This window comes from Syngnathoides biaculeatus, chromosome 3 (genome assembly GCF_019802595.1).
Source record: "Syngnathoides biaculeatus isolate LvHL_M chromosome 3, ASM1980259v1, whole genome shotgun sequence".
NCBI classification, from domain to species: Eukaryota; Metazoa; Chordata; class Actinopteri; order Syngnathiformes; family Syngnathidae; genus Syngnathoides; species Syngnathoides biaculeatus.
Genome location: NC_084642.1, coordinates 19,425,170 through 19,443,082, shown reverse-complemented (window position 1 = coordinate 19,443,082; position 17,913 = coordinate 19,425,170). Strand labels below are relative to the sequence as shown.

The 17,913-nt window shown below is 43.3% G+C and overlaps 3 protein-coding genes across 6 annotated transcripts in view; 1 reads left to right on the top strand and 2 right to left on the bottom strand.

The window, feature by feature from the left end:
• The window catches only part of wtip (WT1 interacting protein), a 31,805-nt gene extending 29,056 nt beyond the window's left edge, over positions 1-2,749 (bottom strand). The window contains exon 1 of the mRNA XM_061814704.1: positions 508-2,749. Within this exon, the coding sequence (XP_061670688.1) occupies positions 508-1,750 (1,243 nt within the window). The 5' untranslated portion in view covers positions 1,751-2,749. The remainder of the gene's footprint in view (positions 1-507) is intronic.
• A 3,932-nt stretch (positions 2,750-6,681) lies between these two features.
• Positions 6,682-11,250, bottom strand: sdr42e1 (short chain dehydrogenase/reductase family 42E, member 1). 3 transcript variants are annotated; one of them, XM_061815078.1, is made up of 3 exons: positions 11,180-11,250; positions 10,523-10,593; positions 6,682-9,173 (listed from the first exon to the last, which is right to left on the bottom strand). In XM_061815078.1, the coding sequence occupies exons 2-3, from the start codon at positions 10,582-10,584 to the stop codon at positions 8,075-8,077; spliced, it is 1,161 nt and encodes a 386-aa protein (XP_061671062.1). In that variant the 5' UTR covers positions 10,585-10,593; positions 11,180-11,250; the 3' UTR covers positions 6,682-8,074. The 3 variants fall into 3 exon arrangements, with proteins under 3 accessions (XP_061671062.1, XP_061671061.1, XP_061671060.1); XM_061815077.1 differs by lacking the exon at positions 11,180-11,250 and adding an exon at positions 10,861-11,057; XM_061815076.1 differs by lacking the exon at positions 11,180-11,250 and adding an exon at positions 10,866-11,053.
• Positions 11,251-11,311: 61 nt separating this feature from the next.
• LOC133498365 (arylamine N-acetyltransferase, pineal gland isozyme NAT-10-like) lies at positions 11,312-16,625 on the top strand. Of its 2 annotated transcripts, none has more exons than XM_061815101.1 (2): positions 11,312-11,565; positions 14,523-16,625. In XM_061815101.1, exon 2 carries the CDS (start codon positions 14,528-14,530, stop codon positions 15,398-15,400), a length of 873 nt encoding a protein of 290 aa, XP_061671085.1. In that variant the 5' UTR covers positions 11,312-11,565; positions 14,523-14,527; the 3' UTR covers positions 15,401-16,625. The 2 variants fall into 2 exon arrangements, with proteins under 2 accessions (XP_061671085.1, XP_061671084.1); XM_061815100.1 differs by having other exon boundaries at positions 11,312-11,673.
• Positions 16,626-17,913: the final 1,288 nt, after the last annotated feature.

The window sequence follows — 17,913 nt, the reverse complement described above, 5'->3', positions numbered from 1 at the left end:
TGGATGGATGGATACCTTTTTTTCAACCTAAAAGAATATTTGGTCCCCAATAAGCCTAACATACATGTTTTCCTAAACTTAAGCATTGGCTTCAGTGAACTGAAGATGCATGTTTTGTCAACATCAAAGACAAATTGGTTTTCAGAGAAGCTCATAAACAGTACTTTTTTTTGTACAAACAGAATAAACTTTTTAGCAAAAAAATCCACTCATCTAAATATCAAAGACAATTTACAGTCATCAATTAACAGTACCTGATTTAAAAATGGAAAGTTTTTGTCTTCAATAAATCTCGCATGTATGGTTGGTAAACCAATCAACACTCTTCAGTGTAGCTTCACCTTTTTAGAAATCTACAACAACGCTGATGTTTGGGGTAGAAAAAAGCCCTTGGGACTTTTGACAAGGTAAACACAAGTGCAAAGTTCAACTTTGTCAGACCGACAACTCGTGTCAGTTGTTGAGATTCACACACACAAGCAGAAGAAATTACAAGACAGAACCTACCAAAGTACTCCTTCTTCATGTGCATCTCCAACTCCTTCTCCAGCTCTAAGGTGAGCGCCTCCAGCCGCCTCTCAGCCTGACTGGGCCCGTTCTCCCGGCTCGGGGTCACTTGATAAGGCATCTTGAACCTCTGGCTCGCAGTAGGCGTTTTGGAGGTCACATCGAGGGACGAAGGGTGCTCTTGGACGTGAAGGCCAGGATGCATCCCGTTGGGATCGCCCAGCTCCTGCAGGAACGAGTCGTCGTGTCCCCCGAGCATGGATGCCCTGGGCGAGGGCAGCTGCAGGTCCGGATAGGTGCTCATGGACCCCCTGGAGCTGCGGGAGCTCCTCGAGCTGTGACTGGAGATGCTGGAGCGGGGACTGAGAACGCAAACGGGAGCTCTGGCACTCCCGTCCTGGCTGCAGATGCTGGATCTGGGGCTTGCCATAAGGGGGGCGGCTGCCTCGAAATCATCCCTGACGTGGGGTCCGTAGCGCGAGTCCGAGTAACTGGACCTGGGACTGGTGGTGAAGGAGTACTGGCTGGCCGTGCTGGACCTTGGGCTGACGTGCCTCTGGTCGTAGCCCATGCTGATGCCGCTGGTCCGGTTGCTGCTGGGCTTGCTGCAGCAGTCGCAGCTATTCAGGCTGGTCCTTGGGCTGGAGTGCTTGCTGGTGTCACTGGCCGTGCTCGCGTAGCTGGATCTCGGGCTCAGGACGCCGGACCCCTCGCAGTGCACCAAGCCGGGCACCGCAGCCGCCGCCACCAAGCTCGCCCGTGGGCTGGCGGAGGAGGACGCCAGGCTGGAGCGCGGGCTGTGATGCCTGCCGTCCACGCACACGCTGTTGCACCTGTTGCCGGGCAGCGGCGACGGCTTGTGAAGGGCGTCGAACGCGGAGCCGGTGCTGTACCGGTGCACCTCCAGCGAGTAACGCCGTTGCCTCTCGGAGGCGCCGGTGTAGCAGGGCAGCGCCACCTCGGACTTGCAGCAGCCCTCCTCGGCGTAACCCGCCTCCCGCTGCGGGGTGCAGAAATCCACCGGGACGCTCCGGCCGCACTGGACCGGACGCACCGGAGCCGCGTTGTACACTTTGTTCGCCGACGTGAAGTTCTCCACCGTGTGATGCTGCTGCCGGAGCGTGGTGGCCGCAGAGTCCAAATCCCTTCCCGCGGCGTCCTGGCGGCGGTAGGCACCGTACAAGGATAGCTCGTCCATCATTTGGCCGGCACGGAGAGCCACGTCGTGCTCGTAGTGCTCCATGTTCTTGTTCTCGTTGTTGTTGTAGTTTTTTGTAGTCCGGAAACGAGTTACCGCTGACTACTAGCGGAGGTCCATTCAGGAGGCACGAAACACGGCGAAAAATCCAAACGCAGCGTCGCTAAGGTGTCTTTCCCCGTCGTAGTCGGTCGCATATCCGCTCCGTTTCGGGCTGTCGGGGGGCTTAGGAGGGGAAGACTTTTAAGTGCGCTTCCGAGCCAACGTTTTGTCAACTTGAGGTTTTTTTTTTGTGTTGTTGTTGTTGTTGTTAAGTTGAAAGGTCCTTTACAGTCAATGGCGCGCTGCGCGGAGGAATTTCACCTCGCTGGTTGGAGTTTGGCAGTCTTACATTTCTCCCTACGCGGACAATAAAGTGAGCGGGACTAGAGACGAGGCGACGAAACTAAATGCAAAAAAAAAAAAAAAAAAACCGTCACAAAAGGGGTTGGGGAGTGAAAACGGAGGGCGGCGAAATGTGGTTTTCCGTGGAAGGAGACCGACCGGGGGGACTCGTTCGCGCCAAAGGAATGCGGGGGATGGAGACGGATGCGCTGCGCCCCAGTGGAATGTGGTTAATGCTGCGGAGGAACAATGATCGCGAGCGACCCGGCGAGGGGCGGCCGGCCCTCCGACACAACAGCGTGGAGCTGCTGAGGGGGTGGCCCGGCGACAGGCACTGGGGCGGACGCGGTCCCAAAAATAAATATAAAATGCAGTTTTGAAAAAAAAAACAAAAAACTTCAAAGCTACTTGGCCCTGTGTGAAAACTGAAAAGTAATTGCCCCCTTGCTAAAGATTAAATTAACTGTGGATAATCACATTTTTGGCAAAGCTGAGTTCATTTTCACTGACCTCATCCAAACCCGATTACCTCCAGACCTGTTCAGTTGAGAAATCACTTAAATAGAACCTGTCTGACAAAATTAAGTCGGCCAAAAGTAGATGCAACAAATGCCACAATCCAAAGCACTTCAAGAACAGATGAGAAATAACTGCCATATATCGGTTGGGCAAGGGCAAAGCCATTTCTAAAGCTTTGGAACTCCAACGAACTACAGTGAGAACCACTAGCCACAAATGGAGAAACCATGGAGCAGTAGTAACCTGCCCAGGAGTGGCCATCTAACAAAAAGTAGCACAAGATCACAGCGAGAACACACCCAGGAGGTCAGAATGGAACCTAGGACATCTTGAGGGCGCCCTTCTGTTACTTTTGGCTTTTTCAAAACAATGGGCCTCATTCATATTTCAAATTAATGCGTAGACATGCTGTTACTGTGCTCACATGTTGAAGTACGTACAGTACACAAAATTACCATCAGATTCATGACACGTGCATACCAGTCAATTTTCTTCACAGCACTGTGTGTATGTTAAAGAAAATGAATGAATTCTTCATGTTCAGCTCATGCCAGCAACTGGGATTCTGTTAAAACCACAGCCATTTTGTCTTTAAAAGGGCATCCGTCCGGCACATCTCACCAAATGTGCAGAGCTTTAAAGTCAATAGCGATGGCTCTTACAAAACTGAGAACTTTTTACATTTTCATCCTATTTTCAAAAGGTCTGTACCATTGGAAACCTTGCTAAACAGAAACCGATAACATGAAAACGGTTAATCATTTTATTTCAGGCAGCACAGTGGGATCAGCTGGAAAGTGTTGGCCTCACAGTTCTGAGGTCCCGGGTTCAATCCCGGACCCGCCTGTGTGGAGTTTGCATGTTCTCCCCGTGCCTGTGTGGGTTTTCTCCAGGCACTTCGGTTTCCTCCCACACACCAAAAACATGCAACATTAATTGGACAATTAATTGTGCCCTGCCTCCTGCCTGTTTACAGCTGCGATAGGCTCGAGCTCTCCCTGCGACCCTTGTGAGGATAAGCGGCTAAGAAAATGGATGGATGGATGGATGGATTTTATTTAATTCATAATTTAATTAAAAATTAATTAGTCAACCTGGGGCGTGGTTAGTTTTGATTGATTCCCCCTACTTCCACACACACCAAAATTTATCAGGAGGGTGCTGATCGAACTTTTACAGACCCGTTGTCGGGGGTCTCATCCATGAATAAGGGTATTCTGTGGCTGGTACACTTGCTCGTGTAGTCTGGCCAGGACATTTCGTAGGCAGGGGGCAGCATTTTTTGGGAATTACAAAATACTTTAAGGCGGAGGTGTCTAACTCATTTTTGCCACGGGCCACATCTTAGTTCCAGTTTCCCTCAGAGGGTCGTTATGACTGTGAAATTATAAAAATCTTTAATCCCATCGAATTTACACACAAAATTTCTGAAATAATTTTGGAATCAGAACACAATGGTAATGTGTTGTTCAACCATTGTTCATGTTTGGTTCCACAAAAATGCAAACAATATCTAAATTTAATCATTTATGACATATGACTAAGAAATTTATAACAGATTGTCACAAAAATCATGAAAGTTGATTTGCCACCATGGGCCACATAAAAACATGTGGCGGGCCAAATCAGGTCACATGTGCTCCAAGGGGACTCTAAAATGCAGGCATAACCATATACAACTAAATTACTTTGTAGAGAAGGGGAGGCAACATCATTTCTGTCACCTCTTTAGGAAATTCCTGGTTTGAGTTATTATCATTAGTTATGATTACTGTTTTAATAAATGACGCATTTTTCAGCAGATCTTGCATTATTTTTGCATTTGCATGGTCTGAGGCGGTTCTAAATTTGTTTGTAGAGTACGCAACATATTGATGAATTACAGGATTTAAAATGTGTCTGTAAGCTTAAATGCAAATTTACTTTTGAAATTACCTTAAAATTAATAGTTATTCTACTCTCTGGTTCATTTTCAACTCCTGTACTGATTGGCACAGTACGGGGGAGCTGGGTGAGCAGTGGCACATGTGTGTGGAAAAAAGGCCGCGCACAAAATTGTGTGACTTGAAACGGTGTTCCAAGTGAATGTTAAGTGTACTGTCATTATTTAAGCTATGTATATTTTGAACTTAAATGTAATAAAAAAAATATGAAGATGCCTGAGCGCTTTTATTTTAATTTAATAAACAAACAAAAAGCCTCACATGCTTCATTCAAGCAATCCACATACCCCTGGATTTTATGATCAACCAGGAGAAGAAAATTCACCTGGACTTTCTTTGTGAACTATGTCATTGAAGTGAGTTGAGGAGCGTTCTTAAGACAAGAGTAATACTTTGCCACAACCCTGTGTATCTTGGTGCCAGGAAATTATTGAAGTTGACAATTATTAGTATTATTATTATTTTTAAGTACTGCTTTGTTACAGAAAGGCATTGTGACATTTACACTGAAAAAGTCCAACAAATTTTCTAAATTCAATCATTTGGATGTGATTAAAATGTGGTGACTTTATGTATGTTCTATTGTCTTTGAGTAAGGGAAAATTATATGTTCATCATATTTAATCATGTCCAACTAATGTAGACGATTAAGTAGTACGGTAGTTATTAGTTACTACAGTTACTCGTGGTTTTTACTACTTGGAGCATAGCTCGGTCCCGCTATAGATGTTCAGGGCCTTCTTTTTGTCAGAAATAAAACTCTTCAATGGCAGTGTTTTCCACTAACATTTTCCAACCATCCATTTTTTATTCCACTTAACTCGTGTTCCGTGTCATCGTATCCCAGAACACTTCAGACAAATGACAATGGCAGAGTACACCCGGAAATGGTCGCCTGTCAATCACAGGGCACCTATTTAGAGACAAACGTGCACTGCCCGTTCACAGTCACTGACAAGGATCTATGCTGCCCCCACCAAAGTCCTGTGACTTTAATTGAACATATTAATATTCATAACAGTCAAGTTTAACTATCATGGAACTAAAATGAAGTGAAACTAATCAGCCACTGAAGCCGCCTTACAATCTAAGGAACAGAATGTTTTCAGACCAAGATTGTCACCTGCTGCTGTTTTAGGAGTACAATACAGTAATGCTGTAAGTAAGTGTAAAGGGCTGCCAAATTAAAGAGTAGTTTTACATTGGAGTCCCTAACACTGCCATTGTTTTAGAAGTCAAATATGTGCTGGCACTGAATGAGTAAGAAAAGAAGGGAGTTGACCAGTAACATTTGCCAACAGTCTCCCCAATTTTAATGCATTGACCCATCACATACAATCACGGTAGAGGGATAAAGGATGGCAATAGAGGACCTGGTACCCATAGTACTAGGGTGGGTTTTCTCATTTCACTTGCCTAGACTCCTGCCCTCCATAGGCTCCGCCTTCTTCCCTTATTCGCCCACATCACACATCCTTCCTCAGAACTGGCACTTAACATGGGCTTGCTTTCAGTGTGTTATTACCATTCGTGTGTGGACGCTGGGTCCTCCGTTGAGCCCTGTTGATGGCTGGGGACCCCATGCACTCTGGAGGTAGTGGGGGTTGGGGCAGAGGCAATGTGAGACCTGCCTGACACCTGGGGGAGGATCCACCCTTCCTCAATGTGTCTGCTCAGCAACTCTGTACACCAGTTGGTTTTGTCTTGATTAGTTATTCCACCCCCCCACCCCACACACACACACACACATCCACAAATAGAAACACAATTTGACTGTAGTTATATTACTTGTGCTCAAATATCTAGAGACATCTAGACAGTCTCACTATTGGTTTTGTTGTGATTCACTACACTTTTTCCCCTTTCTGTACCGCTGCATTTTTAAAGAACTTAATAATTGGAAAAAAAAATGCAAAATAAGCAGAGCGAGTATTTCAAACTCCCCATTTGCACAATATAGCTTTTCCAGGACAAAAGCCAGCCAGATCCACCATCCTGCAAGGCAATGTAGCTGAACTGGACAGGTTTAAAAATAAATAAATTGCCCCAGTAAATTGAGTTGTTCTAGAACAACGATACGGCTGGAAACAAAACTTTAAATAAACAGTCAAGGGGTTAAAAACACATTAATGAAGCAAGTATGAATCCATTTTATTAAAAGGGTCTGTGTTCTAAAGGGTTAAGTTCTACATTGATAAACGGTACAGAATATTATTGCAATTTAAAAAACGGCAACCTTTCCGGCTTTTTCGTGTATTTAAGATAAAAGTAGGGTGGCAAGATGGAAGCCTTATTTTACAAAGAAATGAAAACCGCCTGAAATCTTCCAAACGCATATGGGAAAATGTTATGGCCAGAAGAAACTTTTGGGCCATAATTCTAAAACATGTTTTCCAGAAACAACACCAATTATCACCCCCCTTCCCCCCAAAAAAATGCCATACTTATAGTGAACTAGTCTTGGTAACATGCTTTGAGGCTGTTCTCTTCATTTGGAAATGGGGCCTTTTGCCAAAAAATTATGAACAGTTCCAAGTAGCAGTCAGTGTCAAGCTGTCGGGTGGCAGCTGCATGCAGATTCCCATTAAACATGAATTTGGATGTGACTGGTTAATTCTGAACAGACAAATTCTTGACTAGTCCCCTAGAAAAGTACTGGATTATTGGATTTTGAATTAATCGGTCTGTCCCAATACTTTTGCTCATTTGAAAGGTGGGTGGGTTCAAACTAAAGGTGCTCTGTCCCGAGTTTACACATTGAGATGTAAATACTATAAAACAAACTGGGAATGATGAACTTTTGTTTCATTTTCATATTTGAATCTGAAACCCAAATGTTTTCAGTAAGCAATAAAACAAAGGAATTGACCTCCGGTTCCAATACTTTTGGAGGGGACTGCATAAGCGTTTGTGCACACGTGCAACTCCAACCAAAATTGTATCTGTTCTTTATTTATTTCTCCCCTCCCCAACATTTATTCATCTGAATTGGGTTGTACATGTTACATTAATGGTAGAATGTTTTAATGACTGAAACAAAACGTGCACTTTTGGGCCATTTTTGCCCGACAACTTTTTTGTCCAAAAACTGAGTGTATCACAGCACTTGGGCAAAACAGTCGAGACTAATTTGCTCCCAGTGGGCCTGGCAGCACCGTGCATGGCAGCAGCTGTCCAATGGCACAAGAATGTGAGTGAGTGGGTGAATGCGAGGCTTTAAAAAGCAGTTTGGTCATTGGATAAAGTGCTAATTATAACCCATTTATCACATTAAACATTTCAGATGAGATCATAATCGGTGGTACATGGCTACTTGTTTAAACTACAGGGAAATTCTCTGTATGGGAAATTGCAAATATTTTAAGGGGAGCACAATTGCATGTGTTGTTTTGCCATTTGTGGCAGGGCTTGGTCCAGCAGAGTGTTTACTGTAATTCTTGTTTCTGAATTAAACACCTGGGAACTGTTTCAAATTGTGAAAAACGCAGGTCTCCTTTAAAGTTCAACACAGTACACGTAACAATCAGCTGCCGACAACTGGTAAAAATGAGAGAACTGCGGCCATAAATGCAACAACAACCAGGAGATTGACCAGCTTTCGACTGACACCAGAACTCTGCCGCTTCCTCCCGTACCCCCTGCTGCGGAACCACTGAACAACTTCGTCGAGGTCGTACTCCTTGGGCCGGTATCCCAGCTGGGCCTCGGCCTTGGCTGTGCTGAAGTAGTGTGTCACCCCGGTCTTGTAGACCTCTGTGCGTGTCAGCAGTGGCTGAAAATTGTAGAACGGCGCCACAAGGCGGTGGACGGTTTCAATGAGGAACGCAGCGAAGTAAACCAGGGAGACGGGGAGGCGCAGCGTTGGGAAAGGGTACCCCAACCCTTCTACAAGGGGTCTGAAGAACTCAAAGTTGTTGATGGGACGGCTATCTGAGATGAAGTAGGCCTGGCCGGCAGCGCAGTGGGACCTCTGGGCGGTCAGAGCAGCGGCGGCGAGCGAGTGCGCTGAGACCAAATTGTCCACATGGACAAACTCCACCAAACTGCTGGCTTTCCCATAGATGAACCTGAAGATCCCACTTTCGATGTAGCCCACGACTCTGGGAAGGTGCCTCTGCTCCCCGGGCCCGTAAATTCCAGCCGGGCGCAGGGAACACGTCCTAAGCATCCCAAAACCATTCCTCAGTGCTGTTCCATTAGCTTTGAGGACAGCCATCTCCGCAATGGACTTAGTCCGGGAATAGTGGTCCGGGTGGAGATGGAGCGGCAGGTACGGGAGGCTCTCATCTCCGTTTTGTATCTCCTGACCTCCAAACACCACGTTGAAAGTGCTGGTGTAGACGAGCCGCGGTACACTGCACTGAATGCAGGCCTCTACGACGTTTTGGGTGCCTTCTACATTAACCTCCTCGATGAGAAGCGGCTCCAGTTGTTCCCGGCCAGACATGCCGTAGGACGCCACATGGAACACGCAGTCCACACCGGAGACCGCGCTCGCTACCTGCACGTAGCTGCGGATGTCCCCTTGGACAAACGTAATTCCATCCGGTACATCTTCCTTCGGAGGGATAACGTCAAACAGGAAGACCTTGGCGCCGTTTTTATGCAGGTACGCTGCCAGCCTGCAAGGAGGCATATGTATATTAAAATTTATTGATGATCAAAAAGGTACACAATTTCCTGGCAAATATCTTTTTTAAAATCTCAATAAATTCAGATTAGTTTAGTACGATATCGAAATAATGCCGAGATCGTTCATTTTTTTTAACAACAAAAAGTTAAGTGTACATAAAATATGTGAACTCATGATAAATTAAGGAGTTTACTATACATCCATCCATTCTCCATAACGCTTATCCTCACAAGGGTCCGTGGGCGTGCTGGAGCCTATCTCAACCATCTTCAGACGAGAGGTTTAGTACACTGTGAACTACTTGCCAGGCAATCGGAAGGCTTATATAAACAAACATTCTTAGTCATATTCACAACTACATGTAATTTAAAGTCCTCAATTAACCTACCATGCATGTTCTTTGGATGTAGGAGGAAATCGGAGTGCCCCCAGAAAACCAACGCAGGCACGGGGAGAACATGCAAACTCCACAGAGGCGGGGCTGGGATTTGAACAGCGAGACAGACGAACAAGTCGTGCCGCCCAATTTGTTAATGTATATGTAAAATATATTATATTAGTCAACTGACTTACTGTATTATTTACACGCTAAAATGTATTTAATTTTGCTTAATGTACATGTACAATTATTGTATTTTTCATTTTCTTTTTAATTGTTTAGAATAAATCAAATGGGAAACATTTGAAGAATTGTGGAAGGCATCTACAGTTGAAACCAGATACGTCTTCATTCGGATAAGCAACATTATTTCTATTTACTCAATACAAAAGGCCAAGTGTTTTAAAATATTTAAGGTAGGAAAAGAAGACACATTCATATTCACATATTCATATACGTAGGGTTTTGCTCCAGACCTGTACCAGAAGTTATTGCTTCGAATTGGTGTGTGTGTCTGCGGAATGGATAGCTTGGCTCATTTAAACGATTTCATTTAGTTTTCATGCTTGGGTTGAGACATGGTGAGATTTTTGTTGTTAAGGGGTCAGTGGATGTCATTGTAATAAGTATCAGTACTCTCAGCTGTAATTTAAAGTCCAGAGGGGGCATCACTATATAACATAAAAGTTACCGTTATGTGATGCTAAAATTTATTTTATTATTATTATTTTGGCTGTGTAAGGAAAACGCTACCGTAGAATATGAATGAAATAAATGTGAATGACCCAATTTCATTGAAGCCTAAACTGACATGGTGTCGCCATCTTCTGGTGAGAACTAATTAACCACCTTCACCGCCACAAAAAAGGCATCGACTTCCATGTCCAACAGGGTTATTGTATGGTTTGATGAGAAGAGGAAATACAAAAATTGAAAAAAACATTTAAAAGACGTCTTACCGATAGCCAAAGTATCCACATCCTCCTGTTATCAAGCACGTTTCCGCACGAGCAGATTCCATTTAGGATGTCTGCAAGGTTATTTTTGAAACAGAAAACATGGTACACATATTTTAGACAAGCACATAAGTGATTAAAAAAATATGGCCTTGGTGTAAGAATCTGTTTGAGTTTGTAAACTAGTAACTAGCACGAGCTGGCCCCGCCATACTAATTTAATGTAAATCGCTATTGAGCATAGCACGTGCAAGCTAGCAACAGCGTGTTGTAAAGTGCATAACATCAGCAGTAAAACAATTAAAATTACATGGGTCATAAACTAAAACAAGATCACATACATTACCCTGTGCTTAGCATAAACAGGTTTAAATTCGCGTCGAGCACCCCTAGTTTAGTTTAAGCTAATTAACACTGTCTATTTGCACAGATGCTCGGTTTGTGACTGCGGTGGCTGTCTGCCCTTGCACTACGTCTGTGCCGTGACGTAGGTTTACGTAAAAAATGGTGCTGCCGTAAACCTGCTCGTTATTTGCCTTCACATTTCGTAAGGAAGAATTGTACATATTATGTCTAACAATTATATAGCACACAAACAAAGTGAAACAAATTTGATGTGATAAAAGGACAGTATATACATCCACTAAATCAAGTTCATACACTCGATCAAGCCATCGCAAGGGGTTGCTCAGATTTGACGTGAAGAATGAGAAAGAGAAGTTCGTATACTTGTTTCGATGGCAGTTGTATTTTATTTTGACAAGAAACAGCGGATGTGGGTACATACTGAAAAACATACACAACAAAAAGGTGATGGGGATAATTATTACGAGTGTCAAAATGTCCTCATGCAAATATTACACCTTACAGTAGATGACTGGTGAAATGAAATTGTAAAAACGTACATTTCATCCAACTCTTTTTTTTCTTGCACAAAACGGAAGTTTTCAGTTTGACCGCACCACTGCTCTCTACACTTTCGTTTTCGTGCATCTGAAGAGGGAAGTAATCAAACAACACCTACTCCGAGCGCAAGGTCGACGTGGGTAAGACACCTTTGCAAAAGCTGTCACGCTGCTTGGGAGTAAAACAAAGTTCAACTTTACTAAACCCGTGAACGTGCTCCGAACGAGTGGAAGGACATTTGCATTCAGGTGGCGTGCATGTTTACAACAAGCGGAATGTTACATTTATTTTCGTTTGCTTTTTGTCATTTCCTCCACATATACGCGTAGTCTGTGTCGTTTCTTTCGCCATTTTGTCACGGTTTCGGCCAAGTTATGTAACAGAAGAAATGAAAAGAACTACCAAAAACATTTTTTAAATGAAAAAACGTTCCACGGTAACCCTGGACACTAATGCACTATGGTTTATGATACTTGGTCACACTATGCTGTCACCTATCCATCCATTTTCTGAGCCGCTTATCCTCACTAGGGTCGCGGGATCACTGGAACCATTTCCAGCTATCATCGGACAAGAGGCAGGGTGCACCGTGAACTGGTTTCCGGCCAATCACAGGGCACATGGAGGCAGACAGTCAATTAATGCATGTTTTTGGGATGTGGGTGGGAACCAGAGTGCCCGGAGGAAACCCAAGCAGGCAGAGATAGAACATGCAAACTCCACTCAGATGGGGCTGGAATTTGAACCCTGGTCTTCAGAACTGTGAGGCCAACGCTCTACAGCTACTCCACCCTGCCGCCTAGAAGTAAACATGATTAAATAGTACTACAGATGAGGTGGGATGGGGGGAGTCCATGACATGCACAGCACAAATGCAAGGATTGGGTTGACTGGCAATTATTATTGTATTATTGTTATACAATCTACTAATACTGTCTATAATTGCCATAGCATTTGTCTTGTTATTCATAACTGCCACCTTGGACTTATTTTCCTTTTGGCTTGTCCCCTTAGGGCAGTGATTTTCAATCTTTTTTCGGGGAGCCCCCCTTTTTGGAGATTGAAATCTTCTCCAAAAGAGCATGGGTGGTAACATTGAAAATTGTAAAAGCGATGGTAGGTCGTAGTGGTGGGCGATGAAAAATGTGGTATGGTGGGGGTTCTCAAAGGGTGACGTCCAACAGGACATTCAGGATTAAACAAACACTTATCATGGGTAGTCCTGAGGATGGGAGGTATGAGATATGTGACTCCGGAATCGATGAAAATGTATTTATGGAGTGTAAAAATGGGGTGAGGCGTGAATTTGAGAGGAGTATAGTGAATAGTGAGTGAGTAAACAAGCAAATGATTCAATTATTCAGTGTTTGGATTTTTGAGGGCAACAGGACTAGATCTTGTGTTTATTCTGTTCATGTGCATAGTACCTGTTGTTGTTGTTGTTATGAGTATCTACATAGTTAAACAGTTTATACTGTAAGACAATGCAGCGACTATGTCATAACTGATAAATAGGTGGAAGTAATGCATTTGTCAAGTTTGTAAACTGCTGTCAATCAGTAGCAAAGTAGAAGAACATTTTTCAGATTATTTTTCAAGATCGCCTGTTAGTGCTGTGTACGATTACCCTTTTGATCATTATTTATGGTCAGCATTATCCAATAGAACTACTTTATGCTGTTCCCAGCCAACTGCAGGGTACTTAGAAACAAACAACCGGAATTGTGAGACATTGAGAACCACATCAGCCGGTTCATTCCTAATTAATGGCCTACAAAAAGGTCTCATTGCCAAGGAGTGAGCCATGACACATCTCGTGATGGGTAAGAGCAGAGAGCTGTCTCAAGATCGTCGGAAAGTCATTGTTGCAAAACATAAGGATGGCATTTGTTTCAGGCGCATAGGTCAGCTTCTTAACTTTCCATTGAGCGTGGTTGGGGGCCATAATACGTAAGTGGAAAGCCAATCGTACCACCATAACTATGCTTCGATCAGGTGCTCCTCACAAGATTTTTGACAGAGGAGTGCAATGAATAATCAGAAGATTTGAAGAAGTGCCAAGGACCATCTCTGAAAAACTTCAAAAATACTTGGAATTGGCAGGTACTCTTTTCCTTAGGGAAACATTCAGAAAAGGACTCTGCCCACATGTCAAAGTCTGTTTAAAGTTTACTGAACAACATTTGGACGAGCCAGTTAAATAGTGCGAGAATATACAGCGGTACTTCTAACTTAGGAACGTCTCTAGTAATGAAACATTCAGGTTACAAAATGCCTCCTCCTCCGTCCCCCATGATGCCTTTTGTGTGTCACTCACCCTTCTCTTTGCATAGTCACCCAACACCAAAGGTAAAGAACACAATATTTATTATTCTTTACATTACATACTTTGAAAGCTTATTTTTGGCAGGGTCAGGGGACTTGGAACGGATTAGGCTCTTTACATGGACAAACAGGTTTCTACTCACGAAAAATTCACCAGAATTGAATCCAATCGAAAGTCAATGGAAAGAACTGAAACTCAAGGTCTATAAAAGAAGAGCAGAGAAGGTTCTAGATTTGAAGACTGTGTGGAGGAACAGGGCAGAATCACACCAGACCAAGTATTACATCTAGTTTCTCCTTACACGTCTTAAACCTGCCATAGCAAATTAAAGGCTTTTATACTAAGAATTAAGTAAGGACCATTTGGCGTGTTCAGTACTTTTCCACATTTCACATCAATGCACACACCTTAATTTTGGATCTCATTTGTTCTGCTTTCTTTGTATGGTTGAAGATGGATTTTAGCGTGAGATAAGCAGTGATAAGATGGGAAAGTTTCATTTCCTTTTCAGGTGTTCAAATGACATGGGAAAACCATATTAAAACAGTTCTCTAGGTGTTAGATGAATTTCTGATCCAATATCAAGAGACATGGGTATGAGTTTGTTTTGTTCAGTTTTAAAGGAGACATATTTTGCCAAACCTACATTTTCTACTGTTTGAGATGTACTATTTTCTCCATGGTGCCTCACTAAACCTGAAATATGAATTAATATCATCCACACATTTTCGAGTTACAGATGTTTTGAAAGTCATGTGCTTTCTTTTGCAGGAGACATGAACCTCGAGGAGTACTTTCAGAGAATCGGTTTCAAGGGCCCGCGCAACAGAGCGGACCTCGCCACACTGAAACTGATTCACATGTGCCACATCATGTCAGTTTGCTTCGAAAACCTTGAGATGCACTGCGGCGGCAGGATTATCATGGACATGGATGTCATCTTCGACAAAATAGTTCGTCGGGGCCGTGGGGGTTGGTGCATGGAAAACAACTTCCTGCTGTCCTGGGTGCTTAGAGAAATGGGGTACAACATCACTGTTTTGAGCTCCAGGGTGTTCAATCGCGCCATCGGTGACTTTTCCCCCATTGATAGTCACCTCATTAACTGGGTGGTGATTGACGGAAAATCCTACATAATAGATATCAGCTTCGGTGTGTCAATGCAAGTGTGGGAGCCGCTGGAGCTCGTCTCCGGGAAGGACCAAGTCCAGGTGCCGGGCACATTCCGTCTCACGGATAGAGGGGATTTGTGGTTGCTGGAGAAGACGGACAGGAAGCCCGAGATCCTCAATCCAGACTTCACCAATTCCAATCTAGTGAACAGGGAGCTGACGAAGACCTTGTACAGTTTCACCCTGACACCCCGCGATGTCGAACATTTCTTGCATGCCACCAATGTTCTCCAGACGGATCCTCGGACGCTGTTCATGAATAAGTCCATCTGCTCCCTGCAAACGCCCACAGGCTTCAGGGCCTTGATTGGCTGGACCTACAGCGAGGTCACCTTCCAGGCCGAGCGGGGCGTGGACGTCTACGATATGAAGGTCGTGCCCGATGATGAGATAGAGAGCCTTCTGAGAGACAAGTTCAACATACATTTGCCGAACAAACTGCAGCCTGTGGACAACAAATACAGGTTTACACTCTAAAGCAGTGGCTCTCAAACTGGCTCCAGCGAGCCCTATCTTGGGGGTTAGTAAAATAATTCACAGTAGATTATTATGTCAAAATGTTTTTAAACTGAGTGGGACGGTGGACAACTGCGTGGGTTTTCCTGGGGCAATGCCAATAAATGAGGGAAAAAGTCAGTGCATAGGTGAATCTCTGATTACTAAATTTTAATTCGGTATCGGTTAATCAGAATTCGCAAAGCAATTTGATTAGTGAATACATTCTTCTGACCCTTTGTTCCCTCAATAGTTTCAATTCACTTTTTCACTGATTTTTGTGGGGGAGTCTATTCTCTTGCTGAAAAACTTACCAATTCAGTGATTTTGAGCTCTTTCTCGACTGACCAAAGATGCCACAAGAAGTATTTTGCTCTTTGTTTTTAAATGCTTTTAATCATGTGAGACATGTTACCTTGTGTATGAAATACACAAATAAATTTGCCTTGTGTGCCTTAGCTGCACGGCAGCATGGGTTCATTCCCCACTGGCAATGACAATGTGAATATGATTAAGAATCCATCTCTGTGTGTGCCCTCAGTGCCATTCAAAATGGACGGGTGGATCCCTCAAGCTACAACCATATTCCTATTTGTGGAAAAGTGGTCCAATGACAACATCTTGTGGCATCAGTAAGCAATAATAAATGATTTAAAAAATTCTCCCTTTTTCCTGGACCAAAAAACTTTGGGAATCCCTGCCCCAATGTTTTAAACTAGCATAAAGCAAGCATAAAATGCTGCCTGAAAAAAAATCTTTTTTTTTTTTTTAAACTTCCCCTCATGCCCTTCCGCATTAATGTGACCAAGAAAAATGGGGTGCTATGCCATCCAGAGATGTTTCCTTTTACACTTCTTGTAAAAGGTATAATTTCCCCACCTTTCCCCATGTTCAGCATAAACAACCTGTGTTTCCAACTAATTTTGCTTTCTGGCGGGTCTCTGTAAGACTTGCTAAATGCCATTAACATTCCTAATGATGTAATTGCATGATTATATAGCATAGAACATTACTTTGATTACATGGTGGCATTACGTAAATAGACACACACTTTTATTTACACGAGTAATACAGTATAATTAACATATTATAGACTTATTTTATTCATTTACAGTACAGTATATTCATATGTATTGTCTAGATTTGATTTTCACTTGATTCTGTTTTATTTTGTTTTTCAAGTTATTAAACTTGTATTGAAACTTTTACAAGGTGTGTAGAGCTCATATTTTCTTTTAGGGAATAAAGTTTAAAAAAAGAATGTGGTCATTGAAAACATTTAGCATACCCAAGTTATATAAAAAAAATTGGCACCCACATAAACAAAAAAAAACAGTAAATTAAAATGGAAAAATATAATATAGCTAAAAAAAATTTAGAACCCAAACACAAACAACAACAGGGACCAACAACAGTCAGACAACAGGTGAAAGCAATAGGCATCCGAAGCATTTATTTGTGTTTGTAAATTATTACTCATCAAAAAATGTGATGCCTGCGTTGCTTCCGGTTTAGCGGGAATAGATGTTATTTATAATCAAGCTATTTTGTCCAGTGAAGGGCACCCCATCATCTCTTAAGTGCAAAATGGAGGAAAAGTAACAAGGAACCACTTATTAGTCTCATAATCTGAAGTTTGCAACTCTTGGGAAATGCCAACTCTTGATTGCAGAACTCAAACTTGAATTTAAACCGAATTTACTGGATTTTTAGAACTTAAAATCAAAATACAGACAAAACAACACGGAGTGGAATTACGTATAATATTTAATGAAATCTGGCGGCACGATGGCCCAGCTTGAAAGTGTTGGCCTCAAAGTTCTGAGGTCCCGGGTTCAATCCCCGCCCCACCTGTGTGGAGTTTGCATGTTCTCCCCCTGCCTGCGTGGGTTTTTTCTGGGGACTCGGGTTTCCTCCCACATCCCAAAATCATGCAACGTTAATTTGACTCTCTAAATTGCTAAAGTGTGATTGTGAGTGCGGCTGTTTATCTCTATGTGGCCTGCGATTGGCTGGCAACCAATTCAGGGTGTACCCTTCCCCCTGCCCGTTGACAGCTGAGATAGGCTCCAGCACTCCCCGTGACCCTCGTGAGGATAAGCGGCATAGAAAATGGATGGATGGATGATTACAGGGGCGGTAAAGTGGATGACTGGTTCCCTCGGCGTGGGGTGTGTCATGTCCACTGGGATGCTCTGGATGGATTTCATGAAATCTACAGCAAAAGTGCCCGGGGGGTGGTTAGCGGCACCTTTTATCTTAAACAAATACTGTATTTCACTTTCCTTTATTTGCTTTCCTGAGAAAAGGGGCTGATTCAGTATAAGTCAATGTCCGAGAGTAATAGTTCAATCCACGGTGCAGTCTATCCGATTATAAATGCTGTGTACATCCTTGTCTGTGTCTCCCAATTGGAGAGAGGATCTCCCAAACTTTTGGTCGCTCTGTCCCTTAAAAAGAAAGAAATCTTCGAAGAATGGAATCCAAATACACAG